We start from the raw sequence: 18,596 nt of genomic DNA, 5'->3' as shown, positions 1-18,596 counted from the left end.
ATATTGGGACAGAGCTTTTAGAAGCGAGATTAGCATTGTCAACTTCAATTGAACTTAGATCTATTATTTTTTTTATTGTTAGCAAAAATTTTATTGGATGTAAGACATTTGATTTAATTACTTGAATTAAAGTTGAATAATAATTATTTGAATTTATTCCGTTGTGATGCATTGATATCGTGATTATATCGTGATGAGATGCCTTGCATGCTTATGGAGAGAGTTCTTCATGAGTATGCAGCGATTACCGCGACCCTCGATTCATAATCTCGGATCGGAGGCGTGACACATTCTATACACAAGTAAACACCCCATTTTCTTCCTATTCCAAATAAAGTTTATCATCCTTCTCAAATAAGTCATTCATGTCTTCAACAAGCGATAAGTAGGTGACAACCAAACAAGATTAACAAAATAACACCACCGCAGCATATTAGCCTCCTGATCAGATGAAAGTAAATTCTAATATTAAAAACTTTACTTTTAGTATCAAATTTATTACCACATCAAAGAAAATTGTGCATCAAGTAAATTATGCTACAAAAAAATATGTAACACAACAGCTCAACAAAGAAACAAAAATATACAATTCGAGACTTCGAGTCATTGTCAGCGCCATGGTACAGCTTAGCAGGAAGGAGGCAGCAGCGGCAGTGAACTCAAGCTGCCACTACCAAGGCTTCAGATCACCTACCGGACCTGCAGTCCAGTTCAGAATCTTCTCACCTGGTTTTAAGAAAGCTTTCTCAGCATGTGGAAGCTTGCGAGCCAGCCCATTCAGTATTTGATGGAAAGCATCTCCTGGTTGGGCAGGTTGTGGGAAAAGCATAGCCTGCTTCATCGAAGGGTTAGCAAGTAACCTCTGCTTCCTCAATATAACCTTTGTTGGTATTGATGTGAGGATGGTGTCCAGCTTTGGGACATCCTTCTCAGCTACGAACACACCAATTTCCTCCCATGGAATAGCATCAGCAAATGGTAGCACGATGTCATCGGCTATGACTACTGGTATGCAACCAAATATCACTGCTTCCACTAATCTGGGACTCCATGGCGCCCAACCCAAAGGACACAAGCAGAAAACAGCCCGTTGCATGTCTTCATAGTAGGTAGCTGGGTGTTCGGTAGAGATGTCAAATAGAGGATTGTTCTTAAAGTTCTCCCACACCGATGCTCGAGCACCTCTGAGCAACATAGATTAGGGGAAAGTTATCATAAATGAGGCCAGCTATGGTTTAGCGGGCAAACATGGATTCAAATGATAAAGAAGATTGTTGTGCGTAATCATGACATAATTTGGGTTATCGTAAGATGCTGGAAATTTACCTTGCATAGTATCCACCCTCCGGATCATTCCCCACATCATAAAACAAACCACGGAAGTAAACAAAGATAGAACGAGGAGTGTCAGGAGGAATCAAGTGGGCCTGCATCTTCTGTGGAGGGGCATATGGAGGAATGGTGATGGAACCATCCTTCAAGCAAACATGATTTCGTTGCCCAAAAGTTTGAACCAATGTGGCTCGTTGAAGCAAATGGAGAATTCCTCGCTCTATTGCTTCTCTTCCTATATCACATAAAAACCAAATATATGAGCACTTTCAATAAAGAGGAACACACTTTTATGTCTTGCTAATGCAAATATATTAGTGAATAGGCACCATCTCTTACTTGATAGTGAAAGCATGCCCCAAAATCATGTGGAACTACAAAAAAATGGTCTGCCCCTTCCGTCCTATTCCAGTAAGGCCAATTCATGGAAATTAGCTGTATTGCACTTCTCATCATTCGTGGTGATTTGAAGGGCAAGGGAAGTCCATTAGGAGTTAGGTCACAAGTTGTATATACAGGCGTGTAGAACCAATCAGCTTCTTCAGGATTAAGAGTTCGGACAGGACTTGACAGCAGAAAACGATGCATGAAAATCTCTGCAGCAAACATGTGGGTGAGGCATCTGGGATCCTTTTGGAGGATCTTCTTGTTGTATTTGCTAGGCAGCTCATACACAAACACCTTCAACCTTCCAACAGGATCATCTTCCAGTACATCACCAGCGCTCCCTACATTGGAAAGTTTCATGACATTGAAATAATTGCACTGGGTCGTCCCCATAAGATGCGAAGACAAAACTCAAAACATAATCAACATGGATTAAAAGATTCAACAGTGAACAAAATAAGAGAGCAGTAGATGCGTTGGGTATATTTTATATGAGTAAGTTATATGAATGGCGCACCTAAAATTTAGCAAGTCCAACTATTATTTGTCATAGGAAAATAAAGCTTGCAAGCAGATAAATAGCAGACGAAGAGAGACTTATTAAAGACTTCATTGATATTTGATAGTAGAAGTTCGGCAGGCTGAAACTAATATGATAGCAGCCATTCTAGTACTATTTTCCAGTCTCAAGTTTGTATTACAACTTAAAGAAGAAGAGGGCTTAACATATAATTCCAAAATCTGAGTTACCTCCAGCAGAAACAAAGTAAATGTAAACAGAAGGAAATAATATAAAACTAACCACTTGCTTCACAAGTCCAAATTCTGAAACATGTTGAAGATGAAATAAGATAGTATGGCTATTTCAAATGCAAAAGATGAGAATGAAAAACAAAACCCTGGTCATGCTTTGATGGCACCAACTGATAAACATGCATCACACAGATCAAATCATAGATCACAAGATTAAATAGAATGAGCAGAATCAAGCTGGCCAAGATACATTGTATTCAAAGGTTATTGGTTACTAATTTTTTTCACATGCACCTCAATGATAGTTCATGGTTAGGAGAACTACTGTAACCAAAAACCCAAAGAAATAATGCTGGTTAACTCATTTCTTAACATGTACTCAAGAAAAACTGAGCTGCAGGAGAACAAAATCCACCAAGTATGATGATCCTTACTTCCAACACCATAAAAGAATCTTGATGCATCATCTGAACAACACACAGCTCCTCCCCACACTCTCACTATCAGGAGACTGCATAAACTTGGTAGGGCTTCTGCAAAGGCAGGACAACTAACAACACTGGCATTTAATATATCACCAAAATGATCGTCGAACTTTAATGTTAATCTCCCCAAGAAATGAATACTTCGAGTTTTGTTAGCATGAGTAAATTTATAACAACTCCTGAAGTGCCAATTCTCACCTTAAGCTTAAAATTACAATCGATCCACTATGATCTCCAACGATAAGTGTTGGATGGATGTCTGGCCAGGACACCACCTCTCAAAACCTTTTCGGTACTGCGCGATGCAACAGAAAAAAAGAAGAAACAAAACAAAAACAATCAAAATACGTGAATCAGCTACAAAAGGACTCGCCTCCACGGGGCATGCAAACTTCACTATGAAAAAAAAATTTTACAAGAGGAGATCTCACCCTCAACCCTCATACACCCAATCTCTCTCTCACAGAAAGTTCCCTCACAAAAGCTCTCTCTCTTAGAAGACCCTCCTGAACCCCTGAAGTGACTGCTGTCTACTGTCCAAGAGCCTCTTGCTCCTTCACTCCACAGTGTCACAGTCTCTCTCTCTCTCTTCATGGACTCGGGCTCTTCACTGTTGAAGCCCGTCCGCACTGCACAGGACCACCAGTCGAACCTCCCTACTCTCTGTTCCCAGATCAGCCTTAAAAAGGCTTAAAGCCCGTGTTAGATAGTGATTAGGAGTCCTAAGATCAACCAAATAAGGCCCTGCACCATTGGATCATTATCGGGATCAACCTATGCCGTTGGATCGCACTCTGATCCACGAAATAGTGCCGTAGACCGCAAGAAACGGTTGAAAAATGCCCACGCGGTTCACAAACCCAGCCGTGGACCACCCGGTCCACGGTGGATCGGGAAAACCAGGCCCCAGCGGCGCCTGGGCCGGCCCGCGCGCCCTGCGCTTGGGCCGGGCAGCGCGCCCCGCGCCGGGTAGTGCCCTGCGCGCTACCGCACGCTGGCGGCGTCCCGCCGCCTGCGGCCGCACCGCCGGCCCCGCCGCCGGTCCTCCGCCGCCTCGGATTGCTTGCCGACTTCAAAAGCATGTATCTTCTCCATCCGAGCTCCGTTTGAGGTGATCTTAATCTCGTTGGACTCCATTTTTCGCCGCGAACCTCGCTGTGGGCTCAATGTAGATCGAATCTCGAGACGTCAAATCCGAACAATAAGTTGGATATTTGATGTTTCCAAACAATAAACTAGCTTTAACAGCATGCCTGCCAGAAGTATCCATGATACTGTGTCCTCTAAGCTCCTCTAATTTCTTTCCTTTTGATCACCCCATGAACTCTTTGGTATGTTACACAGTAACCTCTAAGAAGATAGTAGTGGACGATAAAAATGCAATGACCGAGGACATCATCCAAAAGGGTTAACCAGTTCCTTTGTCTTGTATAAGTACCCACAATCTTTTCGTGCACAACCAATATGGCATTAACTCTCCTCATTTAAGCCATGGCATCCTTGCTAGGTAAGGATCCAAATCCAATCACAAACACTATAATTGGCTCGTGGTCAACTCTAAATGGGACCATGCTGCAACATTCCTAAGTCCACATGTGATGTACATTGGGCCTGCTTTGATGCCATCTATAACAACCCAAAGCATCACCCAAAAGAGCTAGCTTAAAGTTATTTAAGCTCCTTGGCCTTATAAAAGTATTCAAGATCTTCCTAGTAAATAATAATGTAAGACCAGACACACCCCTGCATGGGTTCTAACAAAAAGTCTAAAATTTTGTCCATCAATATAAGCAAGTATTTCCAAATGAGCCTCAAAACCTCATATTGTGCATGAAATCAGCTATGCCCTTATCAGCCATGCACATAAAAGTGGTAAGTACAAGGAATATACCAAACTTGTGATTTCAACATCAATTGGGAGTAAGGTTTTGAATCCCATGGTATGGAGATATCCCGGTTTCTCCATAGAATAGATGTCCCAATGGTGGTCTCAATTATGCATCTCAATAGATATCATCTATTTATCTCCTCTTTTTCTTTCCTTTCTTTCTTTCTTTCCTTCTTTCCTTCTTTCTTTCCTTTTTTTCTTTTTCTTCTACCTTCCTTTCTTTCTTTTTCTCATCCTTTCTTGTATTTTGTTTTTCCTTTTTCTACATCTCTCTTTCTCTTCTTCCTTTCCTTCTTTCTTTCTCCTTCATTACTTTCTTTCTTTCCTTTTTCATTTCTTCTTTCCTTTCACTTTTTCATTTTCTTCATCTTTTCTTCCTTTCTCTTTCCTCGTTTTTCTTCTCTCCCCGTATGTATGGGTTTCGATGTCCCAACCTTGTCTCGGTCCCATCTTCTCACAGAAATGGAATGGGACAACCAGGACACCTCCCATCCCATCAGAACTTAAAAACTTTGTTGTGAGTAAAAATTTTGATTGCAATGGTCATTCAAATAATTAGATCCATACTTATTAATGCACAACCACTTTTATCATGAGATAAGATATGCTTCAAAAACTCAAAATCACCAACAAATCTAACCTAAGTCTTGGAGGAAAACCACATAGATGGCTTCTTATCCAATTTTTTAAATACTACCATGGGCTAGGAAAGTGAACCTAATTCAATGTAGAAAGATGGTTAAGTCATTCCTCCTCTTCTACATCTGAGAGATCTCCTCAAATATACCAAGTTCATGGCTTCAAAAGTTGTTTATAAACTAAGCTAATTAGTTTACATACATGCTTTTCCTAATCACAAGAATTATTTCAATTTGCTCAAATTTCATAATTTAGGAAAAATTAAATTGTTGCTAGGAAGAAAGAAAGGAAGAGGAAGAGAAGTTAGCCAACCTTAATAGTATCAGATTTAAATCCTAGATAGCTACTAAATAAGGTACAAGCACCAAAATGTAATGAAGATCAATGTAGTAATCTTAATGATAACCACTCCTATATTTGCTAGCACAAGAGAAATAGTTGGTGTCCTATGCAAAATCCATGGACTACCAACAGTATTCACCACATTTAGAATGTTCCAAAAGTACGAGAACACAAAATACAATAGGAGAAAAGAGGAAACATGGGAATACATTAAAAAAATAATTTTAACTAAAGACCTATATAATTAAATATTGTATAGAGAACATATTATTTGTTAAAGTCTTTGCATATCCCTGTTTCTTATCCAGACTTTCCAGTTAGCTTAGGGATTTACAAAAATGGTCCTTTACAAAATTATTTGACATATACATTTTGTACTAATTTTAAAATAAACAAAAGCCTGACTCTAACACTATTACAGTGAGATGGTCTCGTTGTTAGAAGAGCTAAACTCTCTACCTATTTTGAAAAGCCACGGGAGAAAAAAAAGAGGCAAATATCCAAGTTTCTGAGAGGTATCTGATATAGGTATGAATCTCGGAGCAGGATGTGAGATCCAGGTAACACAACACACTCCCATGATAGTTCTTTTTTTTTTTAAAAAAAAAGAAACGATGATACCACTGATCAGTAAATGTTTATTGAATGAAACAAGCTCTTCAACTTAGTCATGCATAAACATTGCTGTTTGCACTAGATAAAGTTCTATATGACATTGCCAGAACTAAGAACATTTTTAAACAATTATGGAAAGCTATGACCAGAATTTTCACTTGGGCTCCAAGTTGGATTCTTGGGAAGTGAGGGGCAAAAATGAGAATTGAATTTCAATTGTGCGCGATCTAGGAATAAACATGCCGCAGATCTATCATCCAACCAATATTAGAATCCAAAAAGAGCTCCAAAGACAGGCTACATCTCAACCATGCAAACACCGTGATTTAACCAACAATGGCAGCTTACAGAACCAGAAACCAGCATATTTTCACTTAAGAACTTCCCATCAATTCCCAGTTCATTCACACCCACAATTCTAACAAATTGAGAAGCATAAATAACCAATTTTCTAAAATAAAAATAAAATAAAATAAAATAAATATAGAGGGATGATAAAAGAAAGACCTTTACCATGATCCCATGACGACATATAAAGCCAAGGCTGCCTACGGGTCCAAAAACTTTTCAACTTTCTTTTCATATCAGCAACTTTAACAAATTAAAATACAGAAAAAGGAAATCCAAAAGCCAATTCTAACTAATTCTGATATAGGAATCAAAGGAAAACCCAATCCAAACTCCAAAAAAATCAATTTTTAAGCATTTCAACCCAGATTCCATCTCAAACATCAATTAACCAAAAATTAATACAGATCACAACGAAACCAGATTTTTCAACATCAAACAATACAGTTCCGACCCAAACCCACCTGAAATCCGCTCTGTCTTGTGATTCAGCTCCGCCTCCCGGGCCCCAATCCCATCAAAGAGAACGGAAAGAAGCAGAAGAAGACCAAGGATCCGCATCTTAGCTCCATCATCTCCTTCCTTCAACACCTCGAATAATCTCCAGCTGGAGAAGCCTAGAGAGAACAAGAAGAGGGGGAAAAGGAATCGGGTACTATAGAGAGTAGAGAGCAGGAGGGAATTGTCTATAAAGGCGGTGGGAATGGTTGAGAGGTCACTGGGGGAGTGGTTGGAGGGAGGGGGACTTTTTCTTAGGAATTGGGCTTCCAAGAGAACGGAAGAGAAGATGAGATTGATTGAAGAAATTTAGAGAGAGAAGGTTGGCTTCAATAGGACTTGCTTCAAGAGAAGGAGAAAAAGAGAGACGCTTTGAAGAGAGATGGAGAGGAGGGGGCATTGGAAAGCTGGAGTTTTCTTAGAGAGAGAGAAGGGGGGTGGGGAAGTTGGATGGGAGGTCAGCCTCACCAACCAAGAAAGCTGCAAGGATTCTTTCACCCACGCTTCTTCCTCCCCCCACCTCACCACCTTCATGGTCCTTGTTACTATATATTTTTTGGCTTTATTCTTTTTTTTTTTTTTTAATTGTAACTTTTTTTGTTTATGACTTCAGTTGGACTTGGACTATTCTTGTGGGTAATTAAGGCATGGTATACCCACATTGACGCCTTTTCGGTAGGTTAGGTGGGAAGTGATTCTTGCAAGCCCTGTAGATGGGCCCAATATGGGTTGGACTCATGTGGTTGCGTTTGGCTTCTACAATGTCAAAGTCTATACTCATGTAGGAGCATTATGCTAGATGCTAAAGGCAAAGCTTAAGGACCGTTTTAGTTCCATAATAAGATTTTTGGGAATGGGATTCGAGTTCGTGCCGATTATCTTTCATTCTTTAATAATCTCATCAATATTATGACATCCATCTCATTCTTCGTCTCACCAGCACATGCCAAGATCCGGTTGCAAGTGATGATCTAGTCATGGAATAAAGGCATAATGAAAAAGGGCCGATATGAAGAAATAATAGAGTAATAAATTTGATATCAATTAGTTATGGACATCAACCATAGGTTTGAGACCAATATTTTGGAGTCGATTTTTGACAACTTCCATCATAATTGATGACCCTAGCAAGTTTTATGAGTTTCCTACTTTCGTGGTTTGTGTCGAACCTTGCTAACATCGGATCAGCTGAAATAGTGCCTTTGTCACGCTGAAACACATCCACTAATCAATTCATCACCCATAGAAAAATTCACCATGTTGGTCACCTAGAATTCCAAATGTCCAATTGATTTACGTTCAAATAAATCAAGATCTAACCATAACGTCAAGTTTCAAGCTAAGTGCAAATTAGATATTAGAGAAGCAATGGAGCTAAATTAGGATAGGTCATGCTTCGACCTCCACACCTCATTTCACTTCTGGTGCAATGAAGGTGTAGCTTGATCCACCATGTTGCTCGAAAGGAGGAAAAAAAAAAAGGGATGGATTATATCCAGATATCATAGTTGCAAAATGATTTTATGCTCCAGGACGTTGGACAATGTTGCTTCATGAGCAATGCTGTTGACAACTACTATTTGAACAAAAAAAAAAAAAAGAAGAAAATCTCAAAATTCTCTCGTTGCAAAGAATCATTAGATTCTGGCAGCTAGGGACCACTAGCACTTGATATTTTTCTCAAAAGCAAGGATTTGCGATCTGCCCCCTAAAGGTTGTCATGATAGCATTCTACATAGTATTTTACTCTATTTTGAGTGTATTTTTGTATGGGCATTCACAGATGGATCAGATAGCTGCACAGATATCTCGTAGAAGGCTTCCACCATCATCAGCATATGCACATTGTGCTTTACTTTGTGCATGAATACCGATCACAATTATGTCATATGAAAAAGCCATGTATACATGATAAACATTTGTTTGTAACCTTAATGCTAGAAAATTTTATGGTAGAGAAACTATATTGTTTTGGCCACGATGCACATAAAGAAGCAAGGGTGAAAATTGTATGGCTGTTGAGGGGTGATCCAGTGATTTAATCTATTGCGCACTATTGTAAAAACAAGTTCTAAGTTCATTAACCATAGTCCAAGTTATTAATGGGACTCCTGAGTTCAACCTTAGGAGGTGGGTATTGTTGTGGCAAAGACTATGGCTCGACATGTGAGGCATTATCTGTTCTAGCCGATGAGCTTATGGTTTTATCCTCCAAAAATGCCTCATGTGAAAACGATAATCTCTTTCTATATAAATCAAAGTCCTCCGAAATTCATAATCAATATGAGACTAATGATGTCTCCTTTCTATACCACAACATAATCCTTCAGTCAAGGAAAATCTGTATACAGATGGAAGGTTCTCTCATTCTCATTTTTACCATAGCCTCCAATAAAAGAAGGATTTGTGTACGAATGAGAGATACTCTCCTCCTTATTTTTACCACAGATTGGTGTACGGGCAAAAGGAGCCTCATAGTTGTAAGGGTGGTTCCTTTTCTGGTGCACCATTGTTGCGGCAAGGACTCATGGCTCAACACGTGAGGTACTGCTCGCTCTGGCCGATGGTCTCACATTTTTTATCCTTCAAAAGACGCTTCACATTGAAAGGATGGTCCCTTTCTCTATAAAATCAGAATCTTTTTGATTAACAATCGATATGGAACTAATGATGTCCTCTTTTATACACTACAACACGTATCATTACTCAATCTTTCATGAAATGTCACAAGAAGCTGTCATAATCAGCACATATGCCCTTATGCATGAAGATATCAGGTAAGTACTTAGATAGAGAACAACAATGCCAGGGTTGCAATTGGCCCCAATTAATATATAGATCTCTTGTGCATCCTAATTTTCATGGTCTCACAGCGTGTTCTTGCAAGGTGGCTGGTGGCTTTCGGCCAAACTACTTTGGCACACCATCTCTCCAAGGGAAGTAAACTGAAAAGATTAGGTTCTAATGCTCTAAAGTCTAATTTGTGGCCAGGTTGTTGTGTGTCGACTATCAAGTAGGGTTTGGCCCTGTATATTGACTTCCAACCTTTTTTTCTCTGTATCTGCCTGCGTGATTGGAAACTTTGTTATGGTCCTCGCAGCTGGCAGAACATATGTTTCAATTGGTTGTTTAAGAGGCCAAGTACGTTACGCCTTCCCATGGACTTTATCTTGGAGGAAGACTAGCATTTAACACATGTAAGGGCAGAGTATTTGATGAACAGCTGAAACAGGACTGAAGCAAAAGATGTTGAAAGGTGGCTAATTTCTAGGGGGTGCTGGGGTTGGTTGGTGATTTTTGTTTCTTATCCCAAGCTCTCTATATTCCTTAGATTAGCTATCAATTGGATGAAAACAATGGTTAGATAAAAGGTGGAGAGTGAAGGAATGAACAAGGGGAGAGAGATGGAGTTCACATCATGTTTATCATGATCAAACGTAGGTCTAGTTTCAACCTAAAGAAAACTTGACCTCGATTTGCTTATGCCGAGAGTTACCAAATACGGTTCAGTGTGAGAGAACATGACCCTCCATTTAAAGGAAGGTCAATCAACATTTCCTAAGATTTCTAAGCCACTGCAGATATAGTTGTGTGCACAATATGCATAACCTAGAGATTCAACAAGCCATTTTCTACAATGAGTCCATATAAACCATATAGACTGGTTCCATGGTTCAGCAAAGTGAGTGCAAAAATGGGATACTTCGCAATGCCTCTAATGAGTGACCCAGGTTCCTCTTCTGGTAAAACCCATTAAGATTTTTTCATTAAACATTATGAGAAGGCTTACCAAAGGGATTGCAAGTGTTGGAAGTAGGGTATATCCTAAAAACCATTTACATATTCAATATAAAGAATTATTTAGATATCATGGTCATCTCCCTTCTTATACATAATCATAGACAATATAGGATATATGTTACACATCTGTCTTGGACCCAAAAGAAAGTTAACGAGTACTTTTAAGGGTTTATGTAAGTGGAGAGAATATTTTCTACCAAGAGGATTTGATATTCCCAAGTGCTTGAAATATGTTCAGCTACGGGTGGGTTGAGCATTGCATTTATAAAACAGTTGAGATGGATGTTGACTTCGTGGAGTCCATCCTGCTAATATTAAGTATACCTTCGGTTCTTCACACTAAATAGCAACATTGACAATCTACCTCATAAAACACTATTAGAAGTAAAAGTACGAACTAGATGCATGATTTTGCAGGTGGTTCCATAACTTGAAAGACCAAATATCTCACTACATTGTGGAGGTCAGTAAATTCACAACCAAACTATGTATTGACAATGATATCTTAAACAATATCCCTGATAAGAAGCATGTCAGTTTGTTAGCCTAAACGAGAGTGAAGGCCTAGCTATTTTACATGAAAAAACATCATAATTATATACTATCTAATTTACATAGAGAACTAGTAAGAAATGTTAAAAGATTTGTAAATAAATATAAGGTTGTAATAGTTAATAATTTATATCTTCCAAAGTTTATGTGCGAATAATTTTCGTAAAGAATGTTTGGCATGATCTTGGGTTCTAATAGGACATTATATTGTATGACTAGAGGTCTAATAAAACTCAATGATCATATGAGAATACTAAAATGATAAGGATTGAATTGTAAGATGGAATTCGCACAGGAACAAAAAGACCAATGGATTTCACCGTACTCTCCAAGAGATTCAATAATGCATTATAGGTTTCATGTCCCTATGCTAGACTAGAGGGTAGGTTATTTGCAAGTCTGAACCTGAGTTGATCTAGTATAGTAAAACATGTAAGATGTGATATCTAACTCTAGGTCAATTGGCATAGGATTCCAGTTGATTATTTTTTCATGAATTGGATTACGAAATATCCAAATTTAATGACAGAAGAAATTGATCTAGAGAAATAGTTCAGATATAGAAATTGGGTTAGATTAGGCTAAGAAAGATCACACTTGGCTAATTTAAAGCTTGTTGCGGCCAATCCCCTCGTCGCCTGGTCATCGGATACGAGCGTCTGCAAAAGAAAGTCCGCACTGACCGGAGTGGCTCTGACGGGGACCCTCCGACGGTCAAGTCAGAGAGGAGACTAGGCAACAGTAGGAAAGAAAAAGGAGCTCAACGAGAGAGAGAGAGAGGGTAAGAGCGAAAGCTTAGAGAGGAGGAGGGATTCAAGGGTTTCAAAAAGACCTCCTAGCACTGTTGCCTTCCCCGATATATATAGTGGAGCACGATATGGCGCCGTCATTAATGGCGCAGACAATTGAAGAATTGTCAACTCACTGAGGACTGTCAGAGTCACCGTGAGGGTGTCAAATGCCATGGGGCTTCAAATCGCTAGGGTTGACCCATGCCTTAGGTGGGATAATGCCCCTAGGCGGCAGTGCCGCATGCTGTTGTCAGGAGTGATAGTTTCGACAGTCGTACGGCATTTGTAGGAGCCGACCGACCATAGGTCGGTGGCCATTGAGGGAGTCGGATGGAAACTCGGGGCCCCTCAGACAGTCAGTCGGGCATGTTGCAAGAGTCGGACATCGGACTCCATAGTGCAGCTGATCGGGAGAGAGGAGAGGGTTTGCCCGACCAACGTATCCTCGGTCGGTCGGTGACGGCAGCCGTCGGTCGGCCGGCAAAGTCGGGCATCGGTCCTGTAAGCCCGACGATGAGTCGGCGTGAGTGAGGTCGGTATTCCCAACAGTTGCCCCCTTCACTCCTGAGTCGGATGGTGCGCTGGCCAATGTCTTTGTTTGGACGGCAGTTCAAGCGAAAGGAGTGGATTCCGTCGTATTAAGTCCTGATTCTGATGACCGTACCGGGGCTGATCCGGTGTCAGGTGCCTCATGAATGCCGAGCGATTCGCCGGCGTCGGATGTCCCATTGGCATCCCGTCGGTGTCAGACATCTGTCGGTCAAGTTCCTGTCGATTTCAAGTGTTCTGTCGGTGTCAGGTGTTCTGTCCCATCGGCGTCAGACATCCCGTCTCTTTGGGAAGGGAAACCGTTGTTCCCGTCACCCCTTCGGGGATGCGAAATGTCACGACCCTTTCGCCACGTGGCAGGTGGCCGTTGGGCCGGGCTTGTTCGAGTGGATGGGGGTAACGTGGCTCGATCTGAGGATGGGTGCGTTGAACCATCGGGCCGAAAGTGGTCCGGATGATGCCACATGGCATGATCTGGGAGCTCCTCGTTGGTCGTGCCTCCATCTCGACCGTCGGGGGGCACTATATATACAATGTCGCCTGCATCCAGATTTCTGCTCCCCCATTCTGCTGTCGAGACTCTGCCCGCATAGTCCCCTGTTCCAGGTACTCATCTCCGCTTTCCTTCTTCTTAGGAGTTCCTCTTTTTCTTCTGAGGGCCTTCATCGTCTTCATCGCCTTCTTCCTTGCCTTCTCACAGTACACTTTCTGCTCCTCCTTGCTTTCTGACGGTTCTCCTCCTTCCTTTTCTTATCTTCTGTTCTGGTTTATGGCTAGAACATCTCCAAGAGGAGGTCGGTCGGAAGATCTGACCGACGACCCTCGGTCGACCCCGGAGGTGGAGGTTCTTCACTTTCGGGGTCGAACGTCGATCGGCTCCGGGAGCAATATTGCATACCGGAGCAATTTTGGCTGTTCGCCCCTGGTGCCAATGGTCGGGTCAACAGCCCGCTCGAGGGCTAGGTGGCTTTCTACGTTGAGGACCTCCGGACCGGTCTTCGCTTTCCAGTTCTGGAGTTCGTCCGGAACGTACTTGACTATTATGGGCTATGTCCGACGCAACTCGCACCGAACTCGGTTCAGCTAATAGTCAGTTTTGCTCTACTGTGTCGCTTTTGCCGACTGTCCTCAATTTTCCTCTTCTGAGCCTTCTTCATCCTCGACCCCATCCTAAAGCCGAGGTGGTGGTACTTTAATCCTCGGAAGGGGCTTTCTTTCATCACCGGTCTTCCGTCGTCCATTCATGGATGGAAGAACCAATTCTTTTTTGTTTCCTCCTCTATCCCTTGGGGGTTCCCCGCCGTTGGGGGGACCCCCGAACTCATCCGAACGAGAATAGTCAGTGGAAGCCGAGGATCGGGAAGACTTCCACCACCTGAAAGATATTTCGGTGCCGAAGCAGAGGGAGCTCGTCACCGAGCAAGCCTTGTACGACGCCGGTCTCAGCCCGGTCCCTCGCTTAGGTCCATTTTCCGTCTTTCTTCTCCTTTCTTCTTTCCTTTGTTTTATGGTGCTGACCATTTGTCGTCGTATGCAGATATGCTACCGAGGGTGAGACTGACGGCTGTCGATGTCCGACAGTATGCCATATGGAAGAGGCAGCACAAGGGGCCGGGCCATCGCAGCCTCCCAAGAGGCCCCAAGTAGCTCCACCGAGCGAGACGACTGGGCCGGAGGCGAGCCATCATCGCACTGTCGGCGCCGACGGTGCTCGTTGAAGTCCCGTCGAGGGACCATCGATCGAGGGAGCAGCCTCGCCCGAGGGAAGGGCGCCGAAGAATCGGTCGAGGACGTGCCAGCCGTTCAGCCGGCAGAGGAGGTCCGGGAGGAGGAGGCGCGCGAGCCCGAGCAACCCGCGTCTGCTGCTACCACGCCTTCCGGGGATACTCGTCGGGCTCAAGCATGCCATCCTTCCCCGACGTCAGGGCCTGGCTGTCCGCCTGGGGAAGGCCCCGATGGCGCCCGACGATGAAGGAAGGTCGGTCGGTGGTGGGCATCGACCGACTCTCCACTGCCCGATGGAGCGTCGGCCCTGGCCAACCATGACTTGGCCAGGAGGTTATGCAGGCACTCCTTCTCCCAGCCGACGTCGAAGCGATGAAGAATCAGCGTGTCTCCAACATATCCGAGCTAGAGGTCGGGTATCAAAAATTCGGCGATCTGCACGCGGCTTGGAAAGACAAGGCCACGGTCGTCGAAGCTGACAAGGTCATTCTGGTCGACCAGCTGCAGCAGTCAGTCGACCAGGAGGGCCGGCTTGAGGGGGAGATCTCTCATCTTACCGACGAGGTCTCCCGATTTACTGGCACCTTGGTGACGTCGGAGTCCGAGCTGCAGTCGACCCGGGACGACGCCAAGAAGAAGTCTCAAACCGTCCGTCGGCTGCGTCACGAGAGGGACAGCTTCGCTAAGGAGCTCAAGGCTGAACGTGAGCAGCTCCAAGCATACCTCGGGAACCTCGCCAAGGCGAAGAAAGCCTGTCCATCGCTCAGGCCGACGCAGACATCGCGAGGGCGGAAGCGGAGTCGGCGAAGGAAGCCATGGGTCGGGCTATAGAAGACTTCCGTAACTCGGAAGAGTACCGGGAGGAACTTCTGGAGAGCGGCTTCCTCTCGTACCCAGTGGGGTACGAGGATGCTCGAGAAGCCGTTCGGAGCTTATACCCGGAGCTCGACCTTGGCAGCATTGTTCCGTCAGAGTCGGAGGCCCCAACTGCGGAGGAGACGGCCACCCATCGCCGGGAGGTCGCACCACCAGGGCGGAAGCTGAAGCAGATGCGGAGCAGGCCACCGAAGGTCAAGCGGCTCCGACTCCTGAAGCCCAAGTAGATTCACCGACTGTCCCCACTCTTCGCTCGATGGAAGAGGTCGATTCTGAGGACTAGTCGGTCTTCTATTTTTCCTTTACTTCTGTTTATCATACTTGTATTCGGGCTTCAGCCCAGTTTTGTAAACTTAACCCGAACTTCAATGAAATCGAAGTCAAAGTCTTTTGAACTTGAATCTTTCTCTTTTGTGTGTCTCTCTTCTTTCATGTGCCGTGGGATACTTTTGAACGCATAAGTCGCTAGCCGATAGATTAGTTAGAATGTTCGGTAGGATCCGTATAGTGATTCAAGGTAGTCGGCAACACGCGTTGCTGCAAGGCAGAGCGATCCTGACTTTGGATCAGCTCCCGATTATCGTATAATCGACGATCGAGGGCTTAAGTCGGATGTCTGTCGCCCGATTGTGAGTCGGGCGTGTTCGTCGAGTCGAAAGTCGACCGACCATCGGGTAGGCCTCGATGGTCGGATCATTTATAGGGTCCAACAGTCGAATGTCTTTCGATGCGTTCAGTCGCATGGCGTCCGACGTGTTCAGTCGGAAAGCGATGATAAGTCAGATTCTCGCTACCCAGACCTCGGTCGGGTATTTACGTCGCGCCGCATGATAGACGGTGGTAAGCCGAATATCCTTCGACCGACCATAGCTCGTCAGCGAGCCTGATAGTGGCAGTGGTTGCATCGGCATTTTGCCTTTCTTGGCTAAGTCGGTGAGTCAGCCGATTGTTTGGCCTGAGAGTTCGACCATAGAAGGAGTGTAACTCTCATTGTCATGGGTATTTCGGCCCTTATAAGCATCCGATGCGTCGTCGGCGATTGGGCCGTCGTTCCCAGCGGAACATTAAGTCTGAGTCGGGACGTCGGGGCTCATGCTTCTTGGTGAGCGCCGATCAACAGTCGAAGAGTCGAGATTCTAGACTCCAAATTTGAAACTGAATTTGTATTCGAATGAACGGGTACAAAGTTTATTGGTAATACAACTTCAGGTTGTCAGCATTCCAGGTCCGGGAATGGGGTTCCCTTCCAGAGTCTCCATCCGGTAAGCTCTCGGCCCGTAGGTGTTTGCTACCATGTGGGCCCTTCCCAGTTCAGGGCCAGCTTCTCTTGGTCTAGTGGCTTCGAGACTTCTGCCTTTCTTAGGACTAGGTCCCCAGGCCTGAAGAGCTTTGGTTTGACCTTGGCGTTGTAATATCGGGCCACTTTCTGTCGGTAAGAGGCCATGCGAAGTTGAGCCTTGCTTCGAAGCTCGGGGAGGAGGTCGAGGTCAGCTCTCCAACACTCAGAGTTGTCCGGCTCTTGATACTGCTTGACTCTGATTGATGGTAGCCCGATCTCGAGTGGTATCATCGCTTCCATCCCATAGGCCAAACTGAAAGATGACTCTCCGATCGGAACACGGGGGGTCGTCCGGTATGCCCACAGGATGGAGTTCAACTCTTCGACCCAGAGGCATTTGGCTTCGTTCAGTCGGATTTTGAGCCCATGCATATGGTCCGGTTGGTCACCTCGACTTCACCATTGGACTTTGGGTGCCCGACCGAAGTCAGTCGGTGCATGATGTGAAACCTCACACAGAAGTCTCTAATGTCCTGGTTGTCGAACTGTCGTCCATTGTCAGTGATAATGGTATGCGCAATCCGAATCTGAAGATGATGGACTTCTGGATGAAGTCCTCCATCTTTCGCTCGATAATCTGCGCCAGAGGCTCGGCCTCCACCCACTTGGTGAAGTAGTCGATGGCGACGACTATGAACTTTCGTTGGCCAGATGCCGGAGGGAAGGGACCGAGAATGTCGACCCCCCACTGGGCAAAGGGCCACGGGATGATAATAGGAGTGATTTGGCTGGCTGATCGGTGTTGTACGTTGGCGTACCTTTGGCATGGTTCACACTTTCGAACCAACTCAGCCGCATCCTTCCTCATGGTGGGTCAGTAGTAACCTTGCCGCAGGACCTTGTAGGCTAAGGATTTGCCCCCCAAGTGACTTCCGCAGATTCCCTCGTGTACTTCTCTGAGCGCGTAGTCTGCGTCGGTCGGTCCCAAGCATCTGAGCAAGGGAAGGGAGAACGACCTTTTGTAGAGTCGGCCATCCATTATCACGTATTGGGAGGCCAACCACCGGAGCCATCGGGCCTCCATGGGATCTTCAGGACTAACTCCGTCAGTCAGGTACCGAACAATCAGATCCATCCAGCTTGGTTCAGTCATCAGTTGTAGCACCTCCTCGGCCTTGTCGATGCTCGACTGCTCGAGATTCTCCACGAGCGTCTGGCCCAAAGCATCAAAAGCTGAAGTCGCCAGTCTGGAGAGTGCATCGGCTCGGGAGTTCTCCGATCTGGGGATATGGGAGATCTCAAAATATCCGAGTCGCACCACAAGATCCTTCACTTTCTGAAGATATTTTGCCATGGCTGGATCTCGTGCCTCGAATTCATCCTTGACCTGCCCCACGATTAGCTGAGAATCGGAGAAGATCCGGAGGCTGTCGACCCCAAGTTCCTTTGCCATCCTCAAGCCGGCGAGGAGCGCTTCATACTCGGCTTGATTGTTGGAGGCATGGAAGTCAAATCGGAGGGCGTACTCAGTGACTACCCCCTCCGAGTTGGTGAGCAGGAACCCGGCCCTGCTCCCCTGAGCATTTGAAGCTCCGTCGATGTGCAGTACCTAGGTGGACACCGGGTCAGGCTCGGAGACGCAGCTCCTCCAGGGTTCTCGCCTTCCGATCCTTGGTCGGTCGTCGGGCATTCCCAATGAAGTCGGCCAGGATTTGGGCCTTCAAGGCAGGCCACGG

The 18,596-nt window shown here is 44.6% G+C and overlaps 1 protein-coding gene across 1 annotated transcript; it reads right to left on the bottom strand.

Annotated features, from left to right (window-relative positions):
* Positions 1 to 510: 510 nt before the first annotated feature.
* On the bottom strand, positions 511 to 7,595 carry LOC105036853 (probable glucuronosyltransferase Os01g0926700). The gene is made up of 4 exons (XM_073262190.1): positions 7,254 to 7,595; positions 1,662 to 2,060; positions 1,327 to 1,558; positions 511 to 1,184 (listed from the first exon to the last, which is right to left on the bottom strand). The coding sequence occupies exons 1-4, from the start codon at positions 7,348 to 7,350 to the stop codon at positions 671 to 673; spliced, it is 1,242 nt and encodes a 413-aa protein (XP_073118291.1). The 5' UTR covers positions 7,351 to 7,595; the 3' UTR covers positions 511 to 670.
* Positions 7,596 to 18,596: the final 11,001 nt, after the last annotated feature.

This window comes from Elaeis guineensis, chromosome 1, assembly GCF_000442705.2.
Source record: "Elaeis guineensis isolate ETL-2024a chromosome 1, EG11, whole genome shotgun sequence".
NCBI lineage: Eukaryota > Viridiplantae > Streptophyta > Magnoliopsida > Arecales > Arecaceae > Elaeis > Elaeis guineensis.
Note: the sequence above shows the minus strand (reverse complement) of the source record. Positions and strands in the feature narration are given on the sequence as shown.